Genomic DNA, 23,807 nt, shown 5'->3' with positions numbered 1-23,807 from the left:
CTGTTATTGTTTGTACAAGGTTTTGATATGGGGAGTATTCATCTAGATGTAGTATGTGGGGATTAAAGTTGAGAAGCTCCTGAAAATATTCTTTCCATCTATTCATTATTTCTTTTTCCTTTATTATCAATTTCCCATCTTTATTTTTGATTACTTTCGGAGCTCATTCTTAAGATGAAAAATTGAAATATAAACAAACCAAAAAGAGGAAAATATATAAGGTAAGTTTATAATAAAAGTTGGGAACAAAAATATGATAAAGCAGCATTCAGAGTCGACTGTAAAATGTAGTATATGTGCATCACGCTTTTCAATAAGCCATAGTGGATAGTATGGCTAATCTGTATATTTTATTTTGCCCTTCTTTGGTATGTAGTTCTTCATACATGTCATCGTATGCCATAGCTTTGGCCCTAGCCACCGCCTTTGTAGCTACTTGTCATCTGAGTTTTTGGATTTGAACCATATTTTATATAGGGCTTTTTTCTCCTTTATAGTGGTTTGTACCTCTTCATTCCACCACCATAGTTCTTTGTATGATTTGTTGCTTCCCCTTGTCAAGCCTAGTGTCGATTTGGCAGTGTCTATTAATTTGGATAAAAGGTCTGTCCACATTTTTTCACTGAAATGTGAGGAATCTATTGTTTCAATGTTTGCATTGATTGCAAAGGCATCTGTCATTATTTTTAATTTACCCCATTATGTATGGTTTATCTTATTTTGAGTGGATTTATTTGAGATGTGTAAATCCATGACTAGTAGCTAGTGTAGCGCGGCTATATCTTCCCCTGAGATGACTTTGCAGTCTATTATATCTTTTAATCTTCTGCGAGAGATTAGCATGTAATCTATCTGTGTTTTCCTTGTACCACTTTAATATGTTATTAAATGATTGTCTTTTTTCCTATAGTAGGTGTTGGTTAAGGCAAGGTCGAAGGCTGCGCAAATTTCAGTACATGCTCTCCTTCATCATTTCTTTCTCCATATCTAAAACCACCATGATGCCATTTGTAGCTATCTCCTGCTTTTCCCACATGCACATTTAAGTCACCACCTATTATGACTAGGTCATCCTTATGAATTTCCATTAGATCTTCATCAAGTCATCTTTCTCCTATTCTTTGCAACCTGTTTGAGGAGCATATACTGAAAGGAAATGTAGTATTGATTGACCAATGCAGAGTTTTATCTTCATTAATCTATCAGAGATCCTGTTGAGTTGACTTCTACTACTGAGGAGGTGAGATCTTGACTGAGGATGATGCCGACACCGTTCCTGTTGCTAACAATTCCATATAGTACAATTTATACCCATCTCCAATCATTAAAGTCTTCTGACCTATCCATTTCATCTCTTGTATGCACGCTTTATCAACTTTTCTCTTGTTCAACATTGATGCCAATTCTCTCGTCTTACCTTTAAGTGTACCAATATTCAAACTTGCTTACCTTGTCTTCTTTGCTTTGACCTTTATTTTACTTTTCGCAGGATGGAGGTCTACACCCTGTGCGTCGCTTGGAGGGAACGCCCGCTTTCATATTCATATTTTCATTTGTGTCCTTCATTTTTCTTTATTGGGCAAATATCCTTAGCACCCGGCTGTCCAAGCCTGTCGGTGACCGGGGTGTCATCTCTAAGCTCCGAAACTCATACTACCATATGTCTTTACACATCAGTCATCGAAGAAAACCCGGAAAATTTTTACGTTCTTTACTAGGATCGTACCTGAGACCTTCTGTTTCCAAGCCTACATCATAACCCACTAGGCCACCCCGGCAAAAATGTAATATAAAATTAATTTAAATAAATTACAATATTAATCAAAATTAATTATAATATTAATTTTAATTGTTAATAAGTCAAATTTCTGTCACTTATTCAAAAATTTAGTTTTTATATTTAAAAATTGTTTTTTCTTTTTAAAACTATTAGTTTTAAACTGTTAAAAATATTTAAAAACAATTGTTAAAGTTTTTATGTTTCATTTTGCTTTAAAAGGTCATTCTAAATTGAAGTTTTTTTTTTATTTTACCTTCAAAAACAATCTAAATCAAAATATTTAATTCTATTTATATTTTTGGTTACATGTCAATACCGCGAAAATTTTAGCGCGAAATGTATTATCGCGAATGCATTATCGCAAATGTCGATTACCGCGAAAAGATATTATAGCGAATGCATTACAGCGAATGCATTATCGCGAATATAATATAGCGAATGCATTACCGCGAATGCATTATAGCGAATATAATACAGCGAAAATATTATAGCGAATGAATTATCGCGAATACATTATAGCGAATGCATTATTACGAATGCATTATAGCGAATGCATTATAGCGAATCCATTCTAGCGAATGCATTATAGAGAATGCATTATAGCGAATGCATTATAGCGAATGCATTATAGCGAATGCATTATAGCGAATGCATTATAGCGAATGCATTATAGCGAATGCATTATCATATCGCGAATGGAGTTTCATGAAAGTTACAATTTTATATTTATCGACTTTTCGACTGACTTAGTTGAATCTGAAAATTAAGTTAAAATGGGGATTGGCTCTAAAAACATTTTTTTATTGAAATTAAGGCTAAGGCTTTTTTTTTGACTTAAAATATATAAAAAAGATTCTAAATAATAAAATAGATTTCTCTTTTTCATCTAATCATTTTAAATATTAAACATCAAGTTTTTTCTTTTTAATTTATTGAAAACTTGTAGGGGGGAGAACGGGGTAATGGCGAACCCTAAAGGCAAACCTTAAGAAAATTATAAGTACTTTATCATTTTTAATAAAAAATATCTCATTTTGTTCAGCTCTATTAGTTTTATATGTTTAAATTTCAAAAATACATCTCAAATAATTTTTTCAAAATATCATTTTTCCTGGAATTTTTTTTGGTAACCGAGTGAACCCTACCCGGGGACGAACAAGCCCTTGGTCGAGGCTATTATAAACTCTGCTTAATTTTCCATATATGAAAGTTATATATTTTTTTATTAGGATATATTTAATGATTTAAAATAAAAGTGTTATATAAAATCATTTAAAACATTCACAATCATTGCAAATAAAAAAACAATAAATTGCAAAGCCATGTAACTAATAACTGACATTGAAAGCAGTCTTGATTGTTATGCTTGATATAATTTATTTGTATACCAAACAATTATTTATCATATAATAACATTTTTCGATTTTTTTTCTTTTAGTTGGTCTCTCCTTGGCTTTTTTTGCATGTCAAATTTTTAAAAAATAGCAAAAAAAGGGTTCGACCTAACCCCATAAAAATAGCCCCAGTAGCACCACTTTGATTAAGATCATATTTTGAAGTAATTATATTATCAATTTTGTTCGGGTAAATTGTTATTCTATAAAATAGGATTTTTTCTTTTATATAAGATAATTTTTGTGTGGTAAAATTGTATATTAATCTTTATTTTTGAAAAATAGCAAAAGTGTATTGAAGGTACGAATGATATAAAGCATTATAAAAATTCTTCAAGCGGTCCGATAGAAATAAAAATTATAGCCGCATATGCAATATATAAGTATATAGTTTTGGTAAAAAATTATCTCTTAGAGTTTAATACTCTAGAAAATAAAGCCACTCTCACTATAACCCTGAGTTCATTATAACACCGGTATCCCCTAATTATGGGCATCAGAAATTTTTTAGCTTTAGCTAATAACATAAAATAATATCACAAAGTTCTTTCCAAAAGTGTCTTACTTTGTGGAATAAACAAAAAATGCAATATGGCAGGTAACATCAAGAAATTGGGTAGGTATCTGATAAATTCTAGTGGAATTAGTATTACGAATCTATGGTTTTGCTTGATAAAATCTTAGTTGAAAAACAAAAGGAGCTTGATGAGTTATATGATAACCATGGGGTTAGCTTGGTGAACTGGATTAATATTCCACTTTTTCCTAGAGAATTCAGGAATTAAACTTGATTCCAATTTTTCTTCTCATGTCAAAATTTTATCATTATCAGATCTTTGATAAAATACATAATTTAGAAAATTATCGTATGTTTATATTGTTAGTGGTATTTAATAATGAGATTTGTTTAATAATGCCAAAATATTTTATGTTATAGTTTATGAATTTGAAGAAATCTTTAAAAATATATATGTCCGACTACATTTTTTTGATCTTAATTTTCTAAAAGCCACTTTATAAAATTTAAAATATTTTGTTTTTATGTTATAGTTTATGAATTAAAGGAAATCTTTAAAAATATATATGTACGACTACATTTTTTTTTATCTTAATTTTCTAAAAACCACTTTATAAAATTATATACTTTGAGAATATTAAGACAGGAGATTATAAAAAACGAATGACACGTTTCGGAGTTAATAAGATTTCAAAACGCGACGTTTTTTAGCCGCCCGGTAAATAATCAAAATTTTTGATCTCATTATCAACTTTCTTCCAATAGTAGGAATAGGGCTAGTAGTCGTTTTTGTCAATATCATCATAAGCTTGACAATTTATAATTGAATTTATTAAATACCATGAGATAGCCCAACAAACACTTAACTTAAGTTATACATTAATAAATATTTTTAATATTTTATATTTAAGATTGATTCTTGTATACTTTTATTAATATTTAGCTATTTTTTACAGTACAGACAAAATTGAATTTAACATCTTTCAATGTCATAATTAGTAATAAAATAAATAATATAAATGTCGTAAATTAATATACCTGTGGTCTGCATTTTTTAGCTCTGATTATTTAAAGCCCTGCCCTAAATTTTCAAATTTCGTTATTTTGAATATTTTCTCTGTATTTTATAAATTGTTTTATACGGAATTTAAGATAAGTAAATAATATTAAAGCATAATTAAAATGTTTTTCACTATAATATTAAACGGCATAAAAATATGGATTTGTGGCCTTCTGTCTCTCTTAAAGTTGAAATTGTTTAAAACCGTATCATGAATAATAAACCAATTTGCACAGTGAGATTTAGAAATAATTAAATAGACAGAATATGAAATTAAAAAATCTTCTTTTCCCATTTCAGAAAGTCTCATAATCATTATGTTTAAAAATATTTATTGTAGGCATTCCCTTTCAGGCAGAATAATATGATTTGAAAATAACTTACAAAATATTAAATTTGAACTAAATTCACATATCATCTCTATTGAAACCACCAAAATATATAATTAAATATATTTATTATCATTTTAAGATTTATATTTGAAACAGGAGTTGGCATTTATTATTTTTAAATTTAACAATGTTTAAATTTAAAAAAGATAAGATTTTATGTTTTAAAGCTATAAAATTAATAATTTTGACGATTACAAAAGATTTAATAAGATAGAGGTCTCAATCCAATGTTCCCCTTCATCTAATCTTATTTAAAAAATTTTAAAAATTATCAACATATATTTTTAGCGCTGGAAAGGGTTAATCATATCAGTAACTAGGGGCTAGTAGAATTATGTCGAATTAATTATATTATGCTTAAAAATATGATATAATAAGTATTCATTGGCTATTATAGCTTATAATACTATTTTTTTCCCTTTAACTTTCACCTTTTCTGGTGGTTGATAATCAAAAGAATTAGAAAAAAAATTAAAAAATTATTAAAACTTAAACATTTTTTAAAATATAATATCACATTTTGAAATTTTTAATCAATTATTTATATACAAATGGTGTATTATTGATAATAACAATTATCCTCTAGGAGACTTAATAAACCAATATAATCTACAAGCCTGGGGTTTGGGGCTTGTTGGAGCAAAAATTAACTTTTACTAGAATCAATCTTAAAATATAAAATATTAATTAATAGGGTCTTTTGTAAAAAATTACTTAATCTAATTGTTAAAAAAATTGAGTATACCAAATTCCACATATTTTTTAATAAAATACGAATTTCATAAATAACAAGTGACCTGTTTTAGAGGTAAATAATTTTAAAACGCTACTTTAAATAAATATAGACAATTAAGCTGGTTCTCTGGTTTTTTGGAACTTAATAAATGGGTTAAATATAATTTTGTCAAATATAAATCACTAGTGATAATGTTAGTTGTAATGCATTCGCGATATTGCATTCGCTATGATGCATTCGCTATAATGCATTCGCTGTAATGTATTCGCTCTAATACATTCGCTATGATACATTCGCGATAATATATTCGCTGTAATGCATTCGCTATAATGTTTTCGCGGTAATGCATTCGCTATAATGCATTTGCGCTAATATATTCGCTATAATACATTCGATATTATGCATTCGCGATAATGCATTCGCGGTATTACATTCGCTGTAATGCATTCGCTATAATATTTTCGCGGTAATGCATTCGCTATAATGCATTCGCGCTAATATATTCGCTATAATACATTCGCTATGATGCATTCGCGATAATGCATTCTCGGTATTACATTCGCTGTAATGCATTCGCTATAATATTTTCGCGATAATGCATTCGCTATAATATTTTTGCGATAATGCATTCGCTATAATAGCGGTAAAAATTTCGCGGTATTGACGTGATACGATATTTTTACTTTGTATATAAGAAACGTTTTTTTGTATTAGATGATCATTTTTGATCATTACGATTTATTTTTGCTTTACCAATAAACTTTTTGTGTTTAAGAATATCCTTCATTGTATGTCTTAGTAAATTTCCAAGCTTTTATATGGTGCTACATCAATAATATTATTGTGTAATTAACTTCTAAACATTCTTCATGTCCCAATCTCAACCTAATAATAAAAATAAATAATATTGGAATGACCTTTCATGAATATTCATTGATATATTATATATCATTGAGAATATCATGACCTCTTTTTGATCCTTTATGAGGAATTTTGTTTTGTATATTTAAATTACTAAATTAATTATATCTAGTTAAAACTACTTTCTTTGAATATTTTGGAATTAATTTATGTCACAAGAAGAATTTTAATTTATTACTCGACCCAAATATTTTAGAACATCAAAAACTTTTAACTAGACTTAAAACAAATTTTAATAAAATTTCTTAATTTTTTTTCCTCATGAGTAAAATATAATGGCACTGTCTATTTATTGCTAGAACCAAAGGTTTTAGAACATCTTTCTAGTATCAAAAACTTTTTAAAAACAAATTTTTAAAAAATTTTTATATTTTTTTTCCTCGTGTAATAAAATATAATGGCAGGGCCAATTTAGTACTAGACCCAGAAGTTTTAGAACATCTATTTAGAATTTCAAATTTATTTTTCCTCGTGGAAATATAATGGCAATACCAATTTTTTACTAGACCTAAATTAATAACATCTTACTAGTATCATAAACTTTTATCTAGATTTAATATAAAAAAATTTTCGTCATAGAATACATTATAATGGAATTGCCAATTTATTACTAGAACCAAAGATATTAGAACATCTTACCAGTATCAAAAACTATAAACGCGGATTAAAAAAACCGCTTTAATTTGCTATGTATTTTGTGTACGCTGCAAGCCGACCAGCAAGTAGACCCAGCGAGCCGTCCCGCCTTGGGTCGTGGTCGATATTCTAACCCTGGCTATGGGTCGCTTTCTACGACTTCCACTCGGGTTTAAACACTATATCCAAATTTCCATTATTTTTATAAAAAAAATAATTTTAAATTATTAATTTTTCCTGAGCTTAAATGGACCAATCACAGAATTGGAAAACTTTTCGATGAAGTGTTTATACAATCATAAACAGGGAAATTAATTACTAACAAGGCGCTTAAGGTTATTCTGGAGAAAGCTAGAATGCATAAGTCCCCAATACTTGCCCTAATGATTGATTTAAGTCAAGCCTTTGACTCCATTATACAGCATAAGATCTGGCCCTTACTGGAAGGCATAAGAATAGATAAACATCTGATTTCGCTTATAAAAATAGTGTACGAAAACCATAACGTGATACCACAACATCTGAGCATAAAATCACAACCATTTAAGGCCAACAGAGGGCTGAAACAAGGTTGCATTCTATCACCTATGTTATTTAATGTAATAATGAACGATGTTCTGAATAAATCCTTCAAACAAGAATATGCCCTTACTCCTCGATATCTGAATCAACAAGGCGATAAAGAAAGAAAGAAAGAAAGCAACTCTCTGAATTTTCTATGCTATGCATGATGTATGCATATTAGCGAACTCTGAGTACAAATTAAGAAACTTGCTGTCATTGTTTGTTAAAATTTGCTATGAATACGGATTAAAAGTCAATTACTCGAAGACAAAGTTAATCGCGTCCAATACATTTCTAGATAATACAGACCCCTTTAACTATGATGATAATGTGGTAGAAAAGGTTTCAGATTTTAAGTATCTAGGAACCAGGATAATGTCATTAGTCACCACAATATTAGATACTAAGTCGAGGACAAACAAAGACAGATCCCGATATCACCAGCTAACGAAATTATGGTCGTCCAACCAAATATCTACGAACCAAAAGATAAGACTCATCAAATCCCTAATTCTATCTATCTTAACATACGGATTAGAAACATGTCAGGACACTAAAAGTAATATCAACACATCCCAGACTTTTATAAATAAATTTCTAAGAAGAATCACTAAAACCTACTCCATACAACACCTCAAACACAACTCTCTGGAATAGGTGCGATATCCTACCTATCAATCGACTCATTCCTCTAAGTAGATTAGAATTACTCGGTCATTGCTTAAGACATTCACAAGAAAATATGATATTTTCGTCCATGAAGTGGACCCCAGATTATGGAAGACAGAGAACTCCCAAATACTATTGGCTGGCAAAATGTCTGAAGGATATGGACTTGATCAATCTTTCTTTCCCAGATTTCTTGGCACTCAATAAAAACAAAAAACATTTAAAAGAACATCTACAATACATGCTTAAATATGGTTTAAACTAGAGCAGAAATCGTGGAAGTATTGGACTATTCTCGCACCGTCTTATTTCCAACCTCTTCTCGCGGTTAGAATGACAATTTATACATCGGTACAGGTTATATTGGAATTATGGATTGAATGAAATAGGATGAGGATGATGGTAATTAGTATCTTATTAAACCCCCCTCCCCTTTATAACTCCTTTTCCTGTCTTTTTCCTTTCCCTACTGGATAAACGATTTTGACGAAGGTAATGATGATCTCAAGTCCGTGAATAATAATGATAACGATTCCGGGTTCACTATAATAATGATAATGCGGTAAATAATGAGGATCCCGAGGATCGCTTCCTTAATACAAACAAGGATTTATGGGGACACTATTGACTCTATAATGACAAAAATAATTGACTCTATAATGACAAAAATAATTGAAGGTAAAAAGAAGGAAAAATCACACAAAGATAGTAAGTTCTTTAGGATAATGGGTCGGGAATTGGGATTACAATTACAGGGAAGTGGATGCCTCCGGAACAGGACACGCTATATAGACATAACATTATCTTACAAGGATATACTTACCTAACATTTGAATTACTTTTTTCCATCTCTTAAATATCTTACCAGGCTACATTATTATTGATATTGGTTACAATTTCTTAACACTATCTTGCCGGTAAGGGAACTAATAGATCCCCTTTTTCTTACTCCTCTCTTCTTTACTATGCTAGCTGACTACATAGTGGGACCGTCCACTATAATAAAACGGGTATACATCATGTATAGGATCTATATATTAGTGAATATACTTGGTGCACGCTACAACTCCTAGTGGGTGATGACAATTTCTGGTGTGGTATTGAATGAATGAATGAATTTAGATTTTTGATTTGATATGAGTATCTATGATATATTTAACAAATATATATATGAAATTGATCAAATTCTTATTAAAAATAAGTCACTAGAATATATTTATGAAAAAATCAAAGGTTTAATTATTTGGTAATATTGTGATAATAAATATATAAAGATGAATTAAAAATATATCACGAAAATCCTATATTGCTCAAACCCTATATAGGTGAATATAAAAATAATTATTACATATATATTCCTATTTCATAGAGAACTTTATCATTAAATTAATTGGGAGTTTTGATAAATCAAGATCAAATAATCTTTATCTGAAAAAAATTTTATATAATTTAAGCTCAGTAATGATATAAATTAAATAATTATATTTTTAAATTGGCAGATTGTTGGTCCAAAATCATTTTCTACATATTTGCCACATGATATTCAATATTTACCGATATTGGTAGATAATTTAACCCAATATGATGTAAATATATAAATTTTATCATGAAAATATTTTTATATAGCTGGAATGGGAAGATGTGTACATTAATATTTTATGGCTAGCTATTGTATGCAAAAATCCCTTTAATTTATCATTGATTAAGAGTAAACAAAAATTCTCCAACCAACATGTTGGCCAGTCAACTGTAGAATTAACCCATAAAATAACACTTATATGTCAAGTAAAAAATCTTTAAATTTACCATTATTATATTTATTATAAGTATATGGTAGGTAGTAGTGTAGTCAGGATATCTAAAACTGGGGACAGGGTATGAATATTCTTTTTTTAATGGCTTTTGGTGCCAGGTCATACCTCTGAAATTTCTGATTATGTATTCTTCATTATATGTTGATTGTTTTTTTATTTTTTATATGTCCATTAACTAAAGCTAGCTAAACATTTTGATCAGGAATTCTAATGGAACCTGAAGAAGAAAATCTGGGTTTTTGAAAAAATTTCTAAACTGAAACTGAACTCTTTATATTTTTTTAAAACCCAAAATGAACCCGGGTTCAGTGAATTTTATATTTAAAATAATATATTAAGATATTTGTAAAATTTTAAATACAAATATTAGTAATTTAAATGAGATTATAAAATATTTTTAATTATAGATATAAATCCTTAAATATTACAGATATTACTTAAAGATGATGAGATTTGTATGTAAAGAAATCTTGTTAATTTAGAAAGCTGGATTAAATTCATATCCATGCCATTTTATCTGATGATAAAAGTTCGAATGAAGTAATTGAACAGGATGTTTTAGATAAATTTACATAAAAGATGGCTGATTACAGAGAAAAGTATTGGAACGATAGTTGCTGGATTTGGAAATTTTAAAAAATTAGATAAGAAGGAAAATATTTTGCATTTTTGGGAGTCTGTTAAGCTGCAGCACCTTGATTTATATATTTTATCCAAAATCTTATTTACTCTTCCTGCAACCCAAGTAAATTTACACATTTGAAATTCTCCTTCACCTCCTAGATCGAGGATGAGCTCACAACTCTTTTAAAATATTATATACATCTAATTAACATTTTAAACTTTTTGTCAAGAAAAACCATTAAAAACTGATTAATGTAATTTGGACAGCCCTTTTGGGAGAATAATACACTTTCTAATTAGGGCTGTACCAATATTAAATATCGGATCGCCACCGATTTTTCAAAAAACATTGGATAGGGCTGATACCTGTAAAAATTTTATTTTATATTATATATATTTATATAGTTTAATTTACATTATTATAATATTTCAAAAGATTTTTTATTTATTTTTATAAAAATTGAAAAATTCGAAATTTTTTTTTTAAAAATTGTAAATAATTTTATTATTTTTAAAACAATGTAAATGCACAACACCCCCTAAATTCTATTTATTTTTATTTATAGATTTAAAGCATATTAAAATATATTTTGGTAAGTCACTGAAACTTGGGGAAATATTTAAAAATAATTTTTATTTAAAAAATATGCGATCGTTTGATATGGGTGGAAATTTTTTGATGTAATAATAATTCGGTTAAAGGTCTGCATTGGGCGGTTTCTTCACCCGACTGCTTACGCCCGCCCATACTTTGAATGGGCATGGTCGGGTTTTTTGAAATATTTTTAACATTGGGCGAGTGGCGGGCGGATTTAAAATTTTTTTAAAGTAATGGGCGGGCGTGGGCGGGTAAATTTTCGATATTTTTCAGGCGAAACAAACAGAACAGACTATAATTTATTAAAAATAATAGTTTTATTTCATAATATTGCTTATTATTAATGTTTTATTAAAAATACGTTTAAATAAATAAAAAAAGAGCCAAACCAGCCATTAAAATAATTTTTGAACATTAGGCGCAGGCGGGTTAAACAAAATTTATAGAGAAATGGACGTGCGGGCAGTTAAATTTTTTTTAAAAAATTATAAGTAGGCGGGTTAAATAAATTATAAAACAACGAGTGGGTAAGCTTTTTGGCTAAAAACCTTCCCATTGTGGACCTCTAAATTCAGTTGCTGCTTCTAGCGGGGGGGAGGTCTTTTTTTTTATTTTTTAATGTTTTTATATTAATATTTGGATTGGTTCTTTCTGATTGGTTAATCTTTTATTTTTAAATTATATATTTTTTTTATTTAAGATATTTTAAAATAATTGTATACATCGTTTATATATGAGGAGGGGGGAGGGTGAGCATTTTGGCTACAAATTTTTTAAAAGGGGTAGGCTAAGGGGTAAGGTGAATTTTTGGTAAATGAAACTTTGCATTTTAAATTTATTTTGCTGATAATACTATAATTAAAGGAAGATCCCATAAATAAAAAAAATTCAGCAACTTTAGGAAAATTAGCATAACTTTTTCTGGAAATAAATATTAGTCTAAAATTTTATATTAAAAATTTTTTTGGTGATAATACTATTATTAATAGAAGATTTCATAAATAAATAAAATTTAAGCAACCGTAGGAAAATTAGCATAACTTTTTCCCGAAAATAAATAAAAATCTAAAATATTGTATTTATCAGGGGTAAAATAGACTCCACCTTTAAAGTGTAAGTGATTATTTTAACCTTTGTAGTAAAGAGTTAAATCGAAATATAGTATTAAAATTTATACAATCATTAGTAAAACGAATAAAATTATTAAAACGATTTAATAATCGATATTTTCGAAAATATCTATATTCAAAAAGTTATTCATGAATATTACCCCGATCCTCTTGTCTTTTATAGTTTAAGTTTAGATCCCGCCAAAACCTTTCAACTTTTTGTGTGTGGATCGATCTGTCATTTGGATAAACAAAATCTCGCGAATGATTGATACGATATTGGAAATAATTTGTTCGTTTTAGCCGATTATATCTAATACCACTTTTGATTTACAGAAAAATATATTTACATACCCTAACCACGAGCCAGTCATTATCGCCGAATCTTCCAAGACATGTGTGGTTCTTGATCCCTTGTTGTGGCACTAAGAAATATTTTATTTGTCTCCCGACATATGTCACCGATGATCCATATAGCCTCGGAGATCAGATGCCGAACGATTATATTTACGCTTCTACACACGAGTTTCGTCAATTTCGATAACGTGGCCGGGTCCCCTGATCTTTGAGTGATTCGAAGCTATATGTAACCACATATCTGCGAAATTTTTTAAACCTAAGTGTCTAGAAATTGCTTCCTATCATAATATAATTCCATCGAAACACTTAAAATTTTATAACGGCCTAAAAATAATTTTGTTCTTTAATATTTTTTAAAAAATTAGTACTTATGTGCAAGTACACTAGTCTTAAAAATTTCCCAACCTTCAAAAATGGAATCTAAAAATTTGTCATTTATGATATCAAAATTAATATTACCTTTCCATATCGAGTATGATCTACGACACCTATTGCATCGGTATCGCAAACTCTTGTTTTTTTCAACCCGCATTATGTGCAACAAGTATGTTGTATTCCTGACGGTATTAATTGGTTATTTAGACAAAACTCATAAGTTGCTTCATCATTTTGAGTATAATTTATAAATAAAATAAAAAATTAACCAATCAGAAAAAGAACCAATCTAGTATTAATATAAAAAAAATAAACAAAAAAATTTTTTCAAAATTACATAAAAAATAACAGAAAAGGATAATACCCCCCCCCCCCTCCTCGAGTGAGGCAGCAACCAATAATTCAAAGCTTCATTACTCAAAATTTTTAAGAATTTCTTATTTTTTTTTGTGAAAATTTTCAAAATTCTTTAATTTTACATAATATATGGAGGGATTTGACTAAACTACAAATGCCAAGGTAAACTGCAAATGCTTAGGTAAAAATTTTAGATATATTCTATTAATTGGAGAAGATTCATTTTCTTATGATATGTATAACTTATAAAAATTATATTATTAGATATAATCAATAAAAATTGAATAGATATAGTTGTATTTCCTTTATATCATAATAAATAGTTTAAATCCTTTAATATAAATAAATTAAAAATAATTATAATTACATTTCAAATTTCAGTAATATTAAATCCGCAAGTTGACGTATTATTATTTTAAGAAAAGTAATTGCAAATTTTCTTTGTTTTAGTATATTTTAAAATCATTATATTATTATTTAAAAAGGTGTTTGACGTGTTTCACATGTTTCTAAACTGCAAATTCCAAGGTAAATGTTTTAATTTAATCGTCAATATGTTTCATTAAATCATCACAACACTGTAGTTGTATTTTCTTTTATCTCATATTAAACAGTTTAAATCTATTAATATAATTATCTTAAAGAAAAGTATTATAATGACATTTTAAATTACAATAATATAAAATCCGCCAGTTGGCGTATTATTATTTAATTTTTGTATTAATTAATAGTACACCAACTTGCTGATTTAATATTAATGAAATTTAAAATGTAATTATAATTATTTTTAATTTAATTTTACTAAAGGATTTAAATTCTTTATTATGAGATAAAAGGAAATACAACTATTAATGTCTATTCATTTATTATTGAATATATCTAAGAATATAATTTTATAAGTTATTTATAGAATAAGAAAATGAATCTCGCTCCAATTAAGAAAGAATATAACAAAAATTTTTACTTAAGCATTTGCAGTTTACCTTGGCATTTGTAGTTTAGTCAAACCGTATATGGAGTATATTATTTAAATTTTTTTAAAAAGACATGTGCTATATCAGATGCTACTAAGTTCGGACTATTAAATCAAATACTAGAAAATTAAGCAATTTATTTGAATAAACATAATATATAAACAATGATAATATAGATATATATAATTTTAAGGAAAAACAAAAATAGTTCTATATAAATTTATATCAATTAAAAATTTAATTAATTTACTTAAATTTGACATATTTTTGATATCACGAAAATAAGAATATTCACATATATATATATAAATGAGAGAAATATTTTCTTCCAATTCAGGGGAAGCTCGCCTTAAGATCCCTTCATAAACGCTTAATACGTTGAGTAGGGATATATCATCTGGGTTTATAAAGTATCTGCTGTGATTGACCCAGTAATGATCATATCCATTTTCATTTAGAAACTTAAAAAAATGTTAAATTTTAAGATTTCACGATAGCATATTTATTATTTTTTAATAAAAAGTTTAAAATAAAAAACAATTTAAAAAATTTTTCCCCAGTCTCAGTGATTTACCGATTTTTTTATAAAAATGGAAAAGAACATCTTAAGTTTTTTTTTATTTTAAATCTTTTAAAATAATAATGCCAATTTTATTATTTATACTTTAAATAAAGAAATCTTTTAAATATGGCATCTTATGTAAATATTTTATAAAAGATAAGGATAATTTTGCTAAATGCGTTATCTGCTGAATTCTAATTTCATGGGGAGGAATAATGAAAAATTTATTTAATACTACCAATATCCGTAAACATTTAAAATGATTACATCAAACGACATGCAAAGAGCTAATAAAAAAAGGAACGAAAATTAGGAAAAAAATTAAATTTAAAAAAAGAAGAGCCCTAAGGTTAGCCAATAATATCAGCCATTCTTAATAAAATTAATATTTTGAAAAATTCTGATTCTAAATTCATAGTTATTTCTAAATTTATAAAGACAAATGATAGCCTGCAGGCGATTTCTATCTTGGAAGATAACGGCTTTTAAAGACTTTTACATCATTTATGTCCAAATTATAAAATTCTCAATAGAAAGTATTTTTCGCAAGCAGTTATTCCTGATATATATGAAAAACTCTCCGAAAAAATTTATAAAGACATTTTGGTTGAGGATTCTTATTTTAATTTTATCATAGATAAATGGACTATAAATTTAGGAAGCGAATCTCATATCTCATTAACATACCATTATATAAACCAAAACTTTAAACGAACTAATAAAGTTTTAAATGTTAAAATATTTAATGAGTCACATACAGCAATAAACATTGCTCATATTTAAGACGAAATGATAAATTATTATGGGATAAAAAATAAAATACACCTAATCATTAAAGATAATGTACATAATATAGTTTTAGCCATGAAAATCGGGAAATTACAAAGCGTTTCCTGTTTTGCCCATAGTTTGCAATTGGTTGTGCAGACAGAAATTTTATCACAGAGATCAATCATTGACATGCTTGCTCGGGTAAGTGAAATAGTAGGCACTTTAAACATTCTTCTATTTCACAAAAATAGTCTAAAGAAATACAAATTCGATTGAGTCTAACTAGGCACAAATTAATCCAGGACGTGCCCACTCATTGGGATTCTACTTATTACATGCTCAAACGATTGATGGAACAAAAAAGGACAGTTATTCATTATCGATAATTCTAATTTGGAAAATCTCTCATTATATTAGTGGAAATTAGCAGAAAGGCTAATTGATGTTCTGGAACCAATTCAGAGTGTAACAGAAGAAATAAGTGCGGAATCATGTTCAATTAGCTATCACCCTTTGTTGAAATTCTTAGCTATCACCCTTTGTTGAAATTCTGACAATTGAATTAACGATTAATAGAGAGAGGTGTGCAGACCATGAAGGATACCTTTAGTAATCAATTAAGAACTCGGTTTTTTGATTTTGATGATGACAATTATCTTATCCCAACATTATATGATCCTCTTTATAAAAATTTCTTTTTATCAAATCAAAAGATATTTCATATATTGAAAAGTTCAGGACTGCATGTCACCCTTTTATTAAAGGTGATAATAATGTTCAACTTCCAACTCCCAATAAAGATTCGCCTGGTTATATAATTTTTAAAATAAATTTAGATTTTATTGATAACTTAGGTGATGACAATTAGAAAAATGTTTCACATAACATTAAAAGATGCAAATTTAATTTAAGGGATGCTTATAAATTGAAAATCAAAGAGAAACTTAGTAACAAATATAAGTGAAATCGATAGTTATGTAGATGACCTGCCATAGTTGAAATAAATCAAGGAATATTTAAAAGAATATATTTTTCATATTTTATCTAGTATTACTTGGTTGGGTTATGATTGACACATTTATTTGGGTGGTATCTGATATATTTTCAAACCCAACAAAAAGTTGGGTTTGTATGAAACCCTTATTAAAAATGCTGATTTTATATCTATGTTTATTTAGATAACTAGTAACATTGATATTGATATCATACCCCCTGTTGATCCACTTACTATTGGAGAATTAATTTTAAAAAGTATCCAACTTTGTCAAAACTTGCATGTAAACTTATGGCGCCTCCTGCAACAAGTGTCCCATCAAGTCTGTCTTCAGTACGGCAGAGGATATAGATAGTCCACATCGTAGTAACTTATTGCCAGAAAATCTAGAGGCTCTCATATTATTTTAAAAAATCTATAGGCCATCGACTTGGATGTAACATTGTTTAACCACATACATGCATCAAATGTAAAATATTAGTTGACTCCAAAGTGAGACATGGTCTAAATTGTATATATAGACAAGGCAGGCATGCAAGGCATGCAGCAATTAATTTAGATATTAGCCGTTCTCTTAACAGGGCCCGAATACCAAACATCCTGGAGCCTACAAATTTATCATTAGATGATGGCTTATCTTTACTTCTGTGCCTTGGTCTTTAGGGAAATCCTTAATTTGGGACTTCACATGCGTATCTTCAAAAAATTTAAATTCTAATCCGGTTGATATAGCCAAGAAAAAAAAACAATGAAATATTCCAAATTCACAAATTATATTTTTACACCGATCCTTATCTCTTCCCTTGGACATATGCCAAGCGGAACTTAAAAATTCTTAAAAAATATAGGCGATAAGATAAGAGTCCTTACGTCAGAACCAAAAGAATACTATTTTTTAAAACAAAATCTACAAATAACTATTTTAAAATATAACTATTCATGTTTTTTGGGTACTTGTAGTCCCACCTCCTTTTTTATACAATAATATTTTATTTTATTTTATATTGATATGTTAATTTTAATATTATTTTATTTGATAATATTTTATTTTATATTTGATATGTTAATTTTAATATTATTTTATTTGATAGTAGTATATTAAATATTACAATTTTTTAATTCATACCAATATATATGTCGTAATTTTTAAAGGAATCATAACTATCCAGGATCATCACTGGATTTAAAGGGATCCCTTTAAGAATTCAATTTTTTAAAGGATAAGGAACTATACGGCATTATCACGTTTGAACCATGATATAGAAAAATCTTATTTTAAAAAGCTTTTTACGCGCGTTTCGCTTTATTTTTTTAAAATTATTTGTTATTTATTATTTTCAATGCTTTTTACCCTTATGAAATAAGATATGTCTAATATAGGGTATCAATCGATAGCTAATCAAAAGATCTATTCAACTGGAGGTCAATCTCTCCCCCTTAATGGGCGGGTCTAGGTTTTGGGGTGGTCAGAAATATTTTTATCAACACAAAATATAGATATGGGTATCAAATAAAAGCTAATTTTAATATCGTTTGACTGAAAGTCTTCATTCTTGGTCTTGATGGGTATGACTTGGTCTGGGGGGTGGATGGAGGAAGGATGTAAAAAATATTTTTTTTGATATGGGTATCAAATAAAAGGTAATTAAAATAATTTTTTATTGTGATAATAATAATCACTCATAGAGGGTGGGTCTAGGTCTTGGGGGGTGAGGAATATTTTTATCAACATAAAATATAGATATAGGTATCAAATAAAAGCTAATTTAAATATCTTTAGATTGAAAGTATTCATTTTTTGTCTTGATGGGTATGACTGCCAGGCCCTCAACATATTAACAAAATGTCTAGTTGGATAGAATTTATAGAAATAAAAGAGAATGAAGATAAAACAATTTTTTAAAATAAATGGGTCAGGCTTAAAAAATTAATCCCGAAGCAGATCACAATTAATATAATTTATTAAATTTAAAATTGTAACGAAAAATCCATATGAAAAAATAAATTTCAGACAATCCGAAATAAAAAATAATCACAATTTGACGGATTGGTCGGGTTTGGCTAACATCAAATAAACTACAAAATTGTATATGAAAATAGAATTATATTCTAATATTTTTTAACTAATAATACTAATGAATATTTATTTAATGAAATTATTCGAATACAAATAAAAAGTAATTCAATAAACATTTACCTGTATGATTCTTATCATTGTGATGTGTCTTAAATATTTCACCCAATTCGGATAATATAATAATTAGCTTGTTTTTTTTCGAACATATTATAGTTTTATTTTATAAATAAAAAAGTCCTTTAATTTTAGATTTTAGTTTGGCATCTATTCCATTTTATATAGTTTTTCGGCATTAGAATTTATTTATAAATTTGATATTGGGTTTGACTTTCAGACAAAACTAATTGGGACATTATTAAAATATTAATATTTTGAAATGATTAATATATAAAAAAGAAATTTGAAATTAAGTATTAACTATAAAAAAAATATTCATCATAACTTTTTTATTTCCTTTTATAAAAAATTTTTTTCTTTTCCTTTTATTATAGGGAAAAAGTCTACGAAATATATTTTTTCCAAATAAAAATTGAAAGAAATTTTTGTTTGTATTATTTTTATCATTAATCATTTCCTTAAAAAATAACAGATATCTTCCTATATAATGATTTTTATATTAGATGAAATAAAATGGAAATAAATTACTCATGACACTAACATTATTGAAAATGAAATATTTTAAAATTGAGAAAGAGAAAGAGGGAGATAAGAAAAAAGGAAGCATTTTAATTTTATAATGTTCTTAAAAATAGCGCGCTTTTCTGCAAAAAGGAAGCGCGCATTTTTCTTATGGCCAGTTGAAATATAGCATGTTTAGGCTAGGCCAGAAAATCAACTTTCACATCTAACTCAAAAACATTATAGATGCTCTAATTTTTTTTAAAGATTAAGTATTGAGTTATACATTGATATTAATTTTTGTTTGATATATTACCTTTAAATGTTTTCTCAAGTTGAAGCTACTAGTCTTGTTTGATTATAAAACCTCAGCCACATCTTACAGAAAAATATATACCCTGTGTTAATTTTTTTTATCGAGATTAAAATATTTGGTGAATTTTGGAAAAGCAAATTCCATATTTTCAAAAGTACGAAAAAAAACTTATCAAAAGAATCAAAAATGAGGGAACTTACAAAAAAAATCAGAGCTTACGAAAAATATAAGAACTTACAAAAATCAATCAAAGGCTTACACAGATAACTCAATAATACTTCAATAAATCTTTATTAAAGCCAAAAATATAATTCAAATACAAAATATTTAATAATTTAAAAAATCTTGAAAAACTTTATATAATTTTCAAAAATTTAAGCGCAAATTAATAATAATTTTAAAAAATAGATTACAAAAAAACGAGGAAAAATATCATCATAAAATGATTGACATTATATATATAATATATAAACAGTTATGACATGCCACACCTTATGGGCCAGTGGCAGGCATCTCTGTGAAATAAAAGTTATATAATATTATATATGTCTTGGAATAATGACGGTTTACAATATTTTTTAATCGTCAAACTACGAATGTTTTCCTGAACACCTTTATTTTCATGGTAAAGAATATTACCCATAAGGATTGTTCCAAAAGGTTGGGTAAACAATGATTTTCTATGATCGTTGGCTTGATGAATAGCTTGAAAAGACGCATTATACATATCGGCATTGTTCCGAAAGGTTGGGTAAACGATGTTTTTCTATGATCGTTGGCTTGATGAATAGCTTGAAAAGACTCCTTATACGTATCGGTTGTTCCGAAAGGTTAGGTAAACGATGATTTTCTATGATCGTTAGCTTGATAACTAGCTTGACAAGAGTCATTATACGTACATCGGACTGATAGAATACGTTTTCAACATTATCGCAATATCATGTTGAAATTTTGGAATTATAATTGATCACATGTGATTATGAAGATGTGTTAATATTATATCAGTACTTTTTGTAATTGGATATAAAAAGAGTATTTATTTAATGTTTTTTTTTATAAACAAAATTATTAAATTACAATTTTGGGGAATTAAAAAAACACAAATAAACAAATTACGCCAATAAAAGGAGAAAAAAAATTTATCCATAAAAATAACTACCCCAATCATGCGAATCACCAGGCTACATTATTATTCTATAAAATTAATTACAAATTAAAGGCAACTTCTATTTTATTTCTTTTTATTCTGCCGCCCAAATCACATTCATTTATATAAACATAAGTAAGAGAAAAACAATACAATAGAAGGGATAGCGGAAAAAAAATATTTGAGGAAAAAAATTTTTTTTTAACCAAATGTTATCGACTAGTAACTCCCCTCTTTTTTTCATAAACGAAAGTTATTATCTCGATCAAAAATATTCTCCTTTTTATATGTTATGAAGCACCATGATAAAAAAAGTCATTCACCAAATTGATACTATACTCTTTCCAACAAATATATACTTTTACATCTGACCACCACACAAAACGAGATAAAAAAAATATAACAACTGGCAGACATTGCCGTTGAAAAAAAACTCTTTATCAATGTGAATAATCAAAACACAGACATAACCAAACCAAAACTTTTCGAATAACACCGAGAACAAAAACTTTTCTATTCATTAAAAAAAATGACTTATCGACACTGTCATCTGGCAGAAATTTTTTTTTTACATGTTAATAATCAAAACAAAGGTATGACAAAAAAACTTTTCTAATAGCACCAAGAACAAAAACTTTTCTAATACTATAATAAAAAACTTTTCTATTCAAATATATAAGTTCTTTCTTACATTACCGCTTGATCACATTATTTTTATTAATATAACTCGGCTAGATTGTACCATAAACCAGCCAATAACTGCCTATCTCCTTCCTGGGCATAGCGGCACTAGAATTACATGGAATACAACTCCTTGTAATTTTTTCAATATCATCGCCCATTCCGGGCCACCATACATACTCACGAGCCCAATATTTCATTTTATCTTGACCCTGATGTCCGGCATGCAATAAACGTATAATTTTTTACCCCGTAATTTCAACGGAATTACGGCTCTACTGTCCCTCATCAAACAATCATCTACCATGGACAATTCCCTACAATTTTTTTATTAACTTTACCATTATTTTAAAAGCAATACCTTAAAGGATAAGGAATTGAGTCAAATAAAATTATTTTTGACGGGAAAAGAACCGCCTCCCAATTCGTAGGACCACCCTTTAACATATGTGATAAAGAAAAAATCAATGCTTTTTCTTTATTCACTATTATATTTTTGTTAAAGTCTATATCTTCTTCACTAGATCCCAACCTAGATAAAATATCAGGTAAACAATTTTCTTTTCCCCGGCGATATCTGATTTCTACATTGAAAACCAACGTTGCATCCTTAAATAAATGGATTAACGGCTTATAATCCGTGTAAATTATAAATCTTTTACCGATCAATTACTCACGACATTTGGTTAATCCAAAAATAACAGCCAAGACCTCCTGTTCAATCATAGAATAACTCGTTTCCACTTCTCTAAAAACTCTTAAAAAAATAAAATCGATCTTTCCAAACCATCCATTAAATGCAATAATGCCCCTCCAACACCCTTGTTAGACGCATCCACCGCCAAGATTATTTCCAAATCGTTTTAAAACAGATCAAAATGGGTTCTTTCCCAATTTCTCGTTTCAATTGCAATTTATTGTTCCCCTGTCCATTTAAATGGAACTCCCTTTTGCATAAATTTATATAACCGCAATTTTTGCTAAATCATCAAAAAATCTATGGTAATAATTAACCATAACCAAAAACGATTGAACTTCAGCCTTATTAGTTGGCTGCTTCATATTCGATATATTTTTCAATTTTTATCCAAAGGTTTCACCTCCATCCCATAATCTGATGCCCTAAATAAATAACCTCGGTTACCCCAATAACACTTTTTTCTTTGCTTGCTCTCAAGCTCTTATCACTAATTCTCTTAAAAACTTCTTCAAGACAATGATTATATTGCTCTGGCGTCGCCCCAGTGATCAACACATCGTCCATGTAATAAAATACGCCTTCCAAACCCTGGAAAACCGATGCCATTGTACGATGGAAAATAGGAGCTGATACACTTAACCCAAAAGGCTAACTAACCTTTAGGCGTCGTTATCGTTAACAGTTTACGAATTTAATCCTTCAAAGATAATTGTATATGCCGAAGAAAAATTTTTTACACCCTTTAAATTGGCCAAAATTTCTTCAATTCTGTGTGGATACTTGACATCCACAACCCAACGGTTTACGGTGACTCGAAAATCAGCACATAACCTCAACTTTCCATTGGATTTCTTCACGGGAACCAAAGATGTTGCCCATTCACTATATCCCACCGGAACAATAATACCTCCTTCTACCCAACAGTCTAATTCATCTTCGATTTCCTTTTTCCATTCAAAAGGAACTCGTCGGCATGCTAGAAAAATAGGCGAAAATCTCTCTTTTAATTTTACATCCACTTGATAATCATTAAGACAGCCTAAAGTGTCTTCGAAAATTAT

General features: G+C 28.2%; 1 protein-coding gene across 6 annotated transcripts in view; it reads left to right on the top strand.

The window, feature by feature from the left end:
* Nucleotides 1-9,787: 9,787 nt before the first annotated feature.
* LOC135931651 (tubulin-specific chaperone D-like) overlaps nucleotides 9,788-23,807 on the top strand; it is a 100,306-nt gene continuing 86,286 nt past the window's right edge. For 4 of the 6 annotated variants that reach the window (XM_065468898.1, XM_065468902.1, XM_065468900.1 and 1 more), the window contains exons 1-6: nucleotides 9,788-9,902; nucleotides 9,944-9,994; nucleotides 10,039-10,127; nucleotides 10,169-10,255; nucleotides 10,296-10,454; nucleotides 10,497-10,544. In XM_065468898.1, the coding sequence (XP_065324970.1) occupies nucleotides 9,806-9,902; nucleotides 9,944-9,994; nucleotides 10,039-10,127; nucleotides 10,169-10,255; nucleotides 10,296-10,454; nucleotides 10,497-10,544 (531 nt within the window). In that variant the 5' untranslated portion in view covers nucleotides 9,788-9,805. Of the gene's footprint in view, nucleotides 9,903-9,943; nucleotides 9,995-10,038; nucleotides 10,128-10,168; nucleotides 10,256-10,295; nucleotides 10,455-10,496; nucleotides 10,545-14,403; nucleotides 14,435-23,807 lie in introns of those variants that run through there. The other 2 variants (XM_065468899.1, XM_065468903.1) reach the window with 2 other exon arrangements.

This window comes from Gordionus sp. m RMFG-2023, chromosome 1, assembly GCF_954871325.1.
Source record: "Gordionus sp. m RMFG-2023 chromosome 1, tfGorSpeb1-WG-v2, whole genome shotgun sequence".
NCBI lineage: Eukaryota > Metazoa > Nematomorpha > Gordioida > Chordodea > Parachordodidae > Gordionus > Gordionus sp. m RMFG-2023.
The sequence above is the reverse complement of the archived record's forward strand: the minus strand, read 5'-3'. Positions and strand labels throughout refer to the sequence as shown.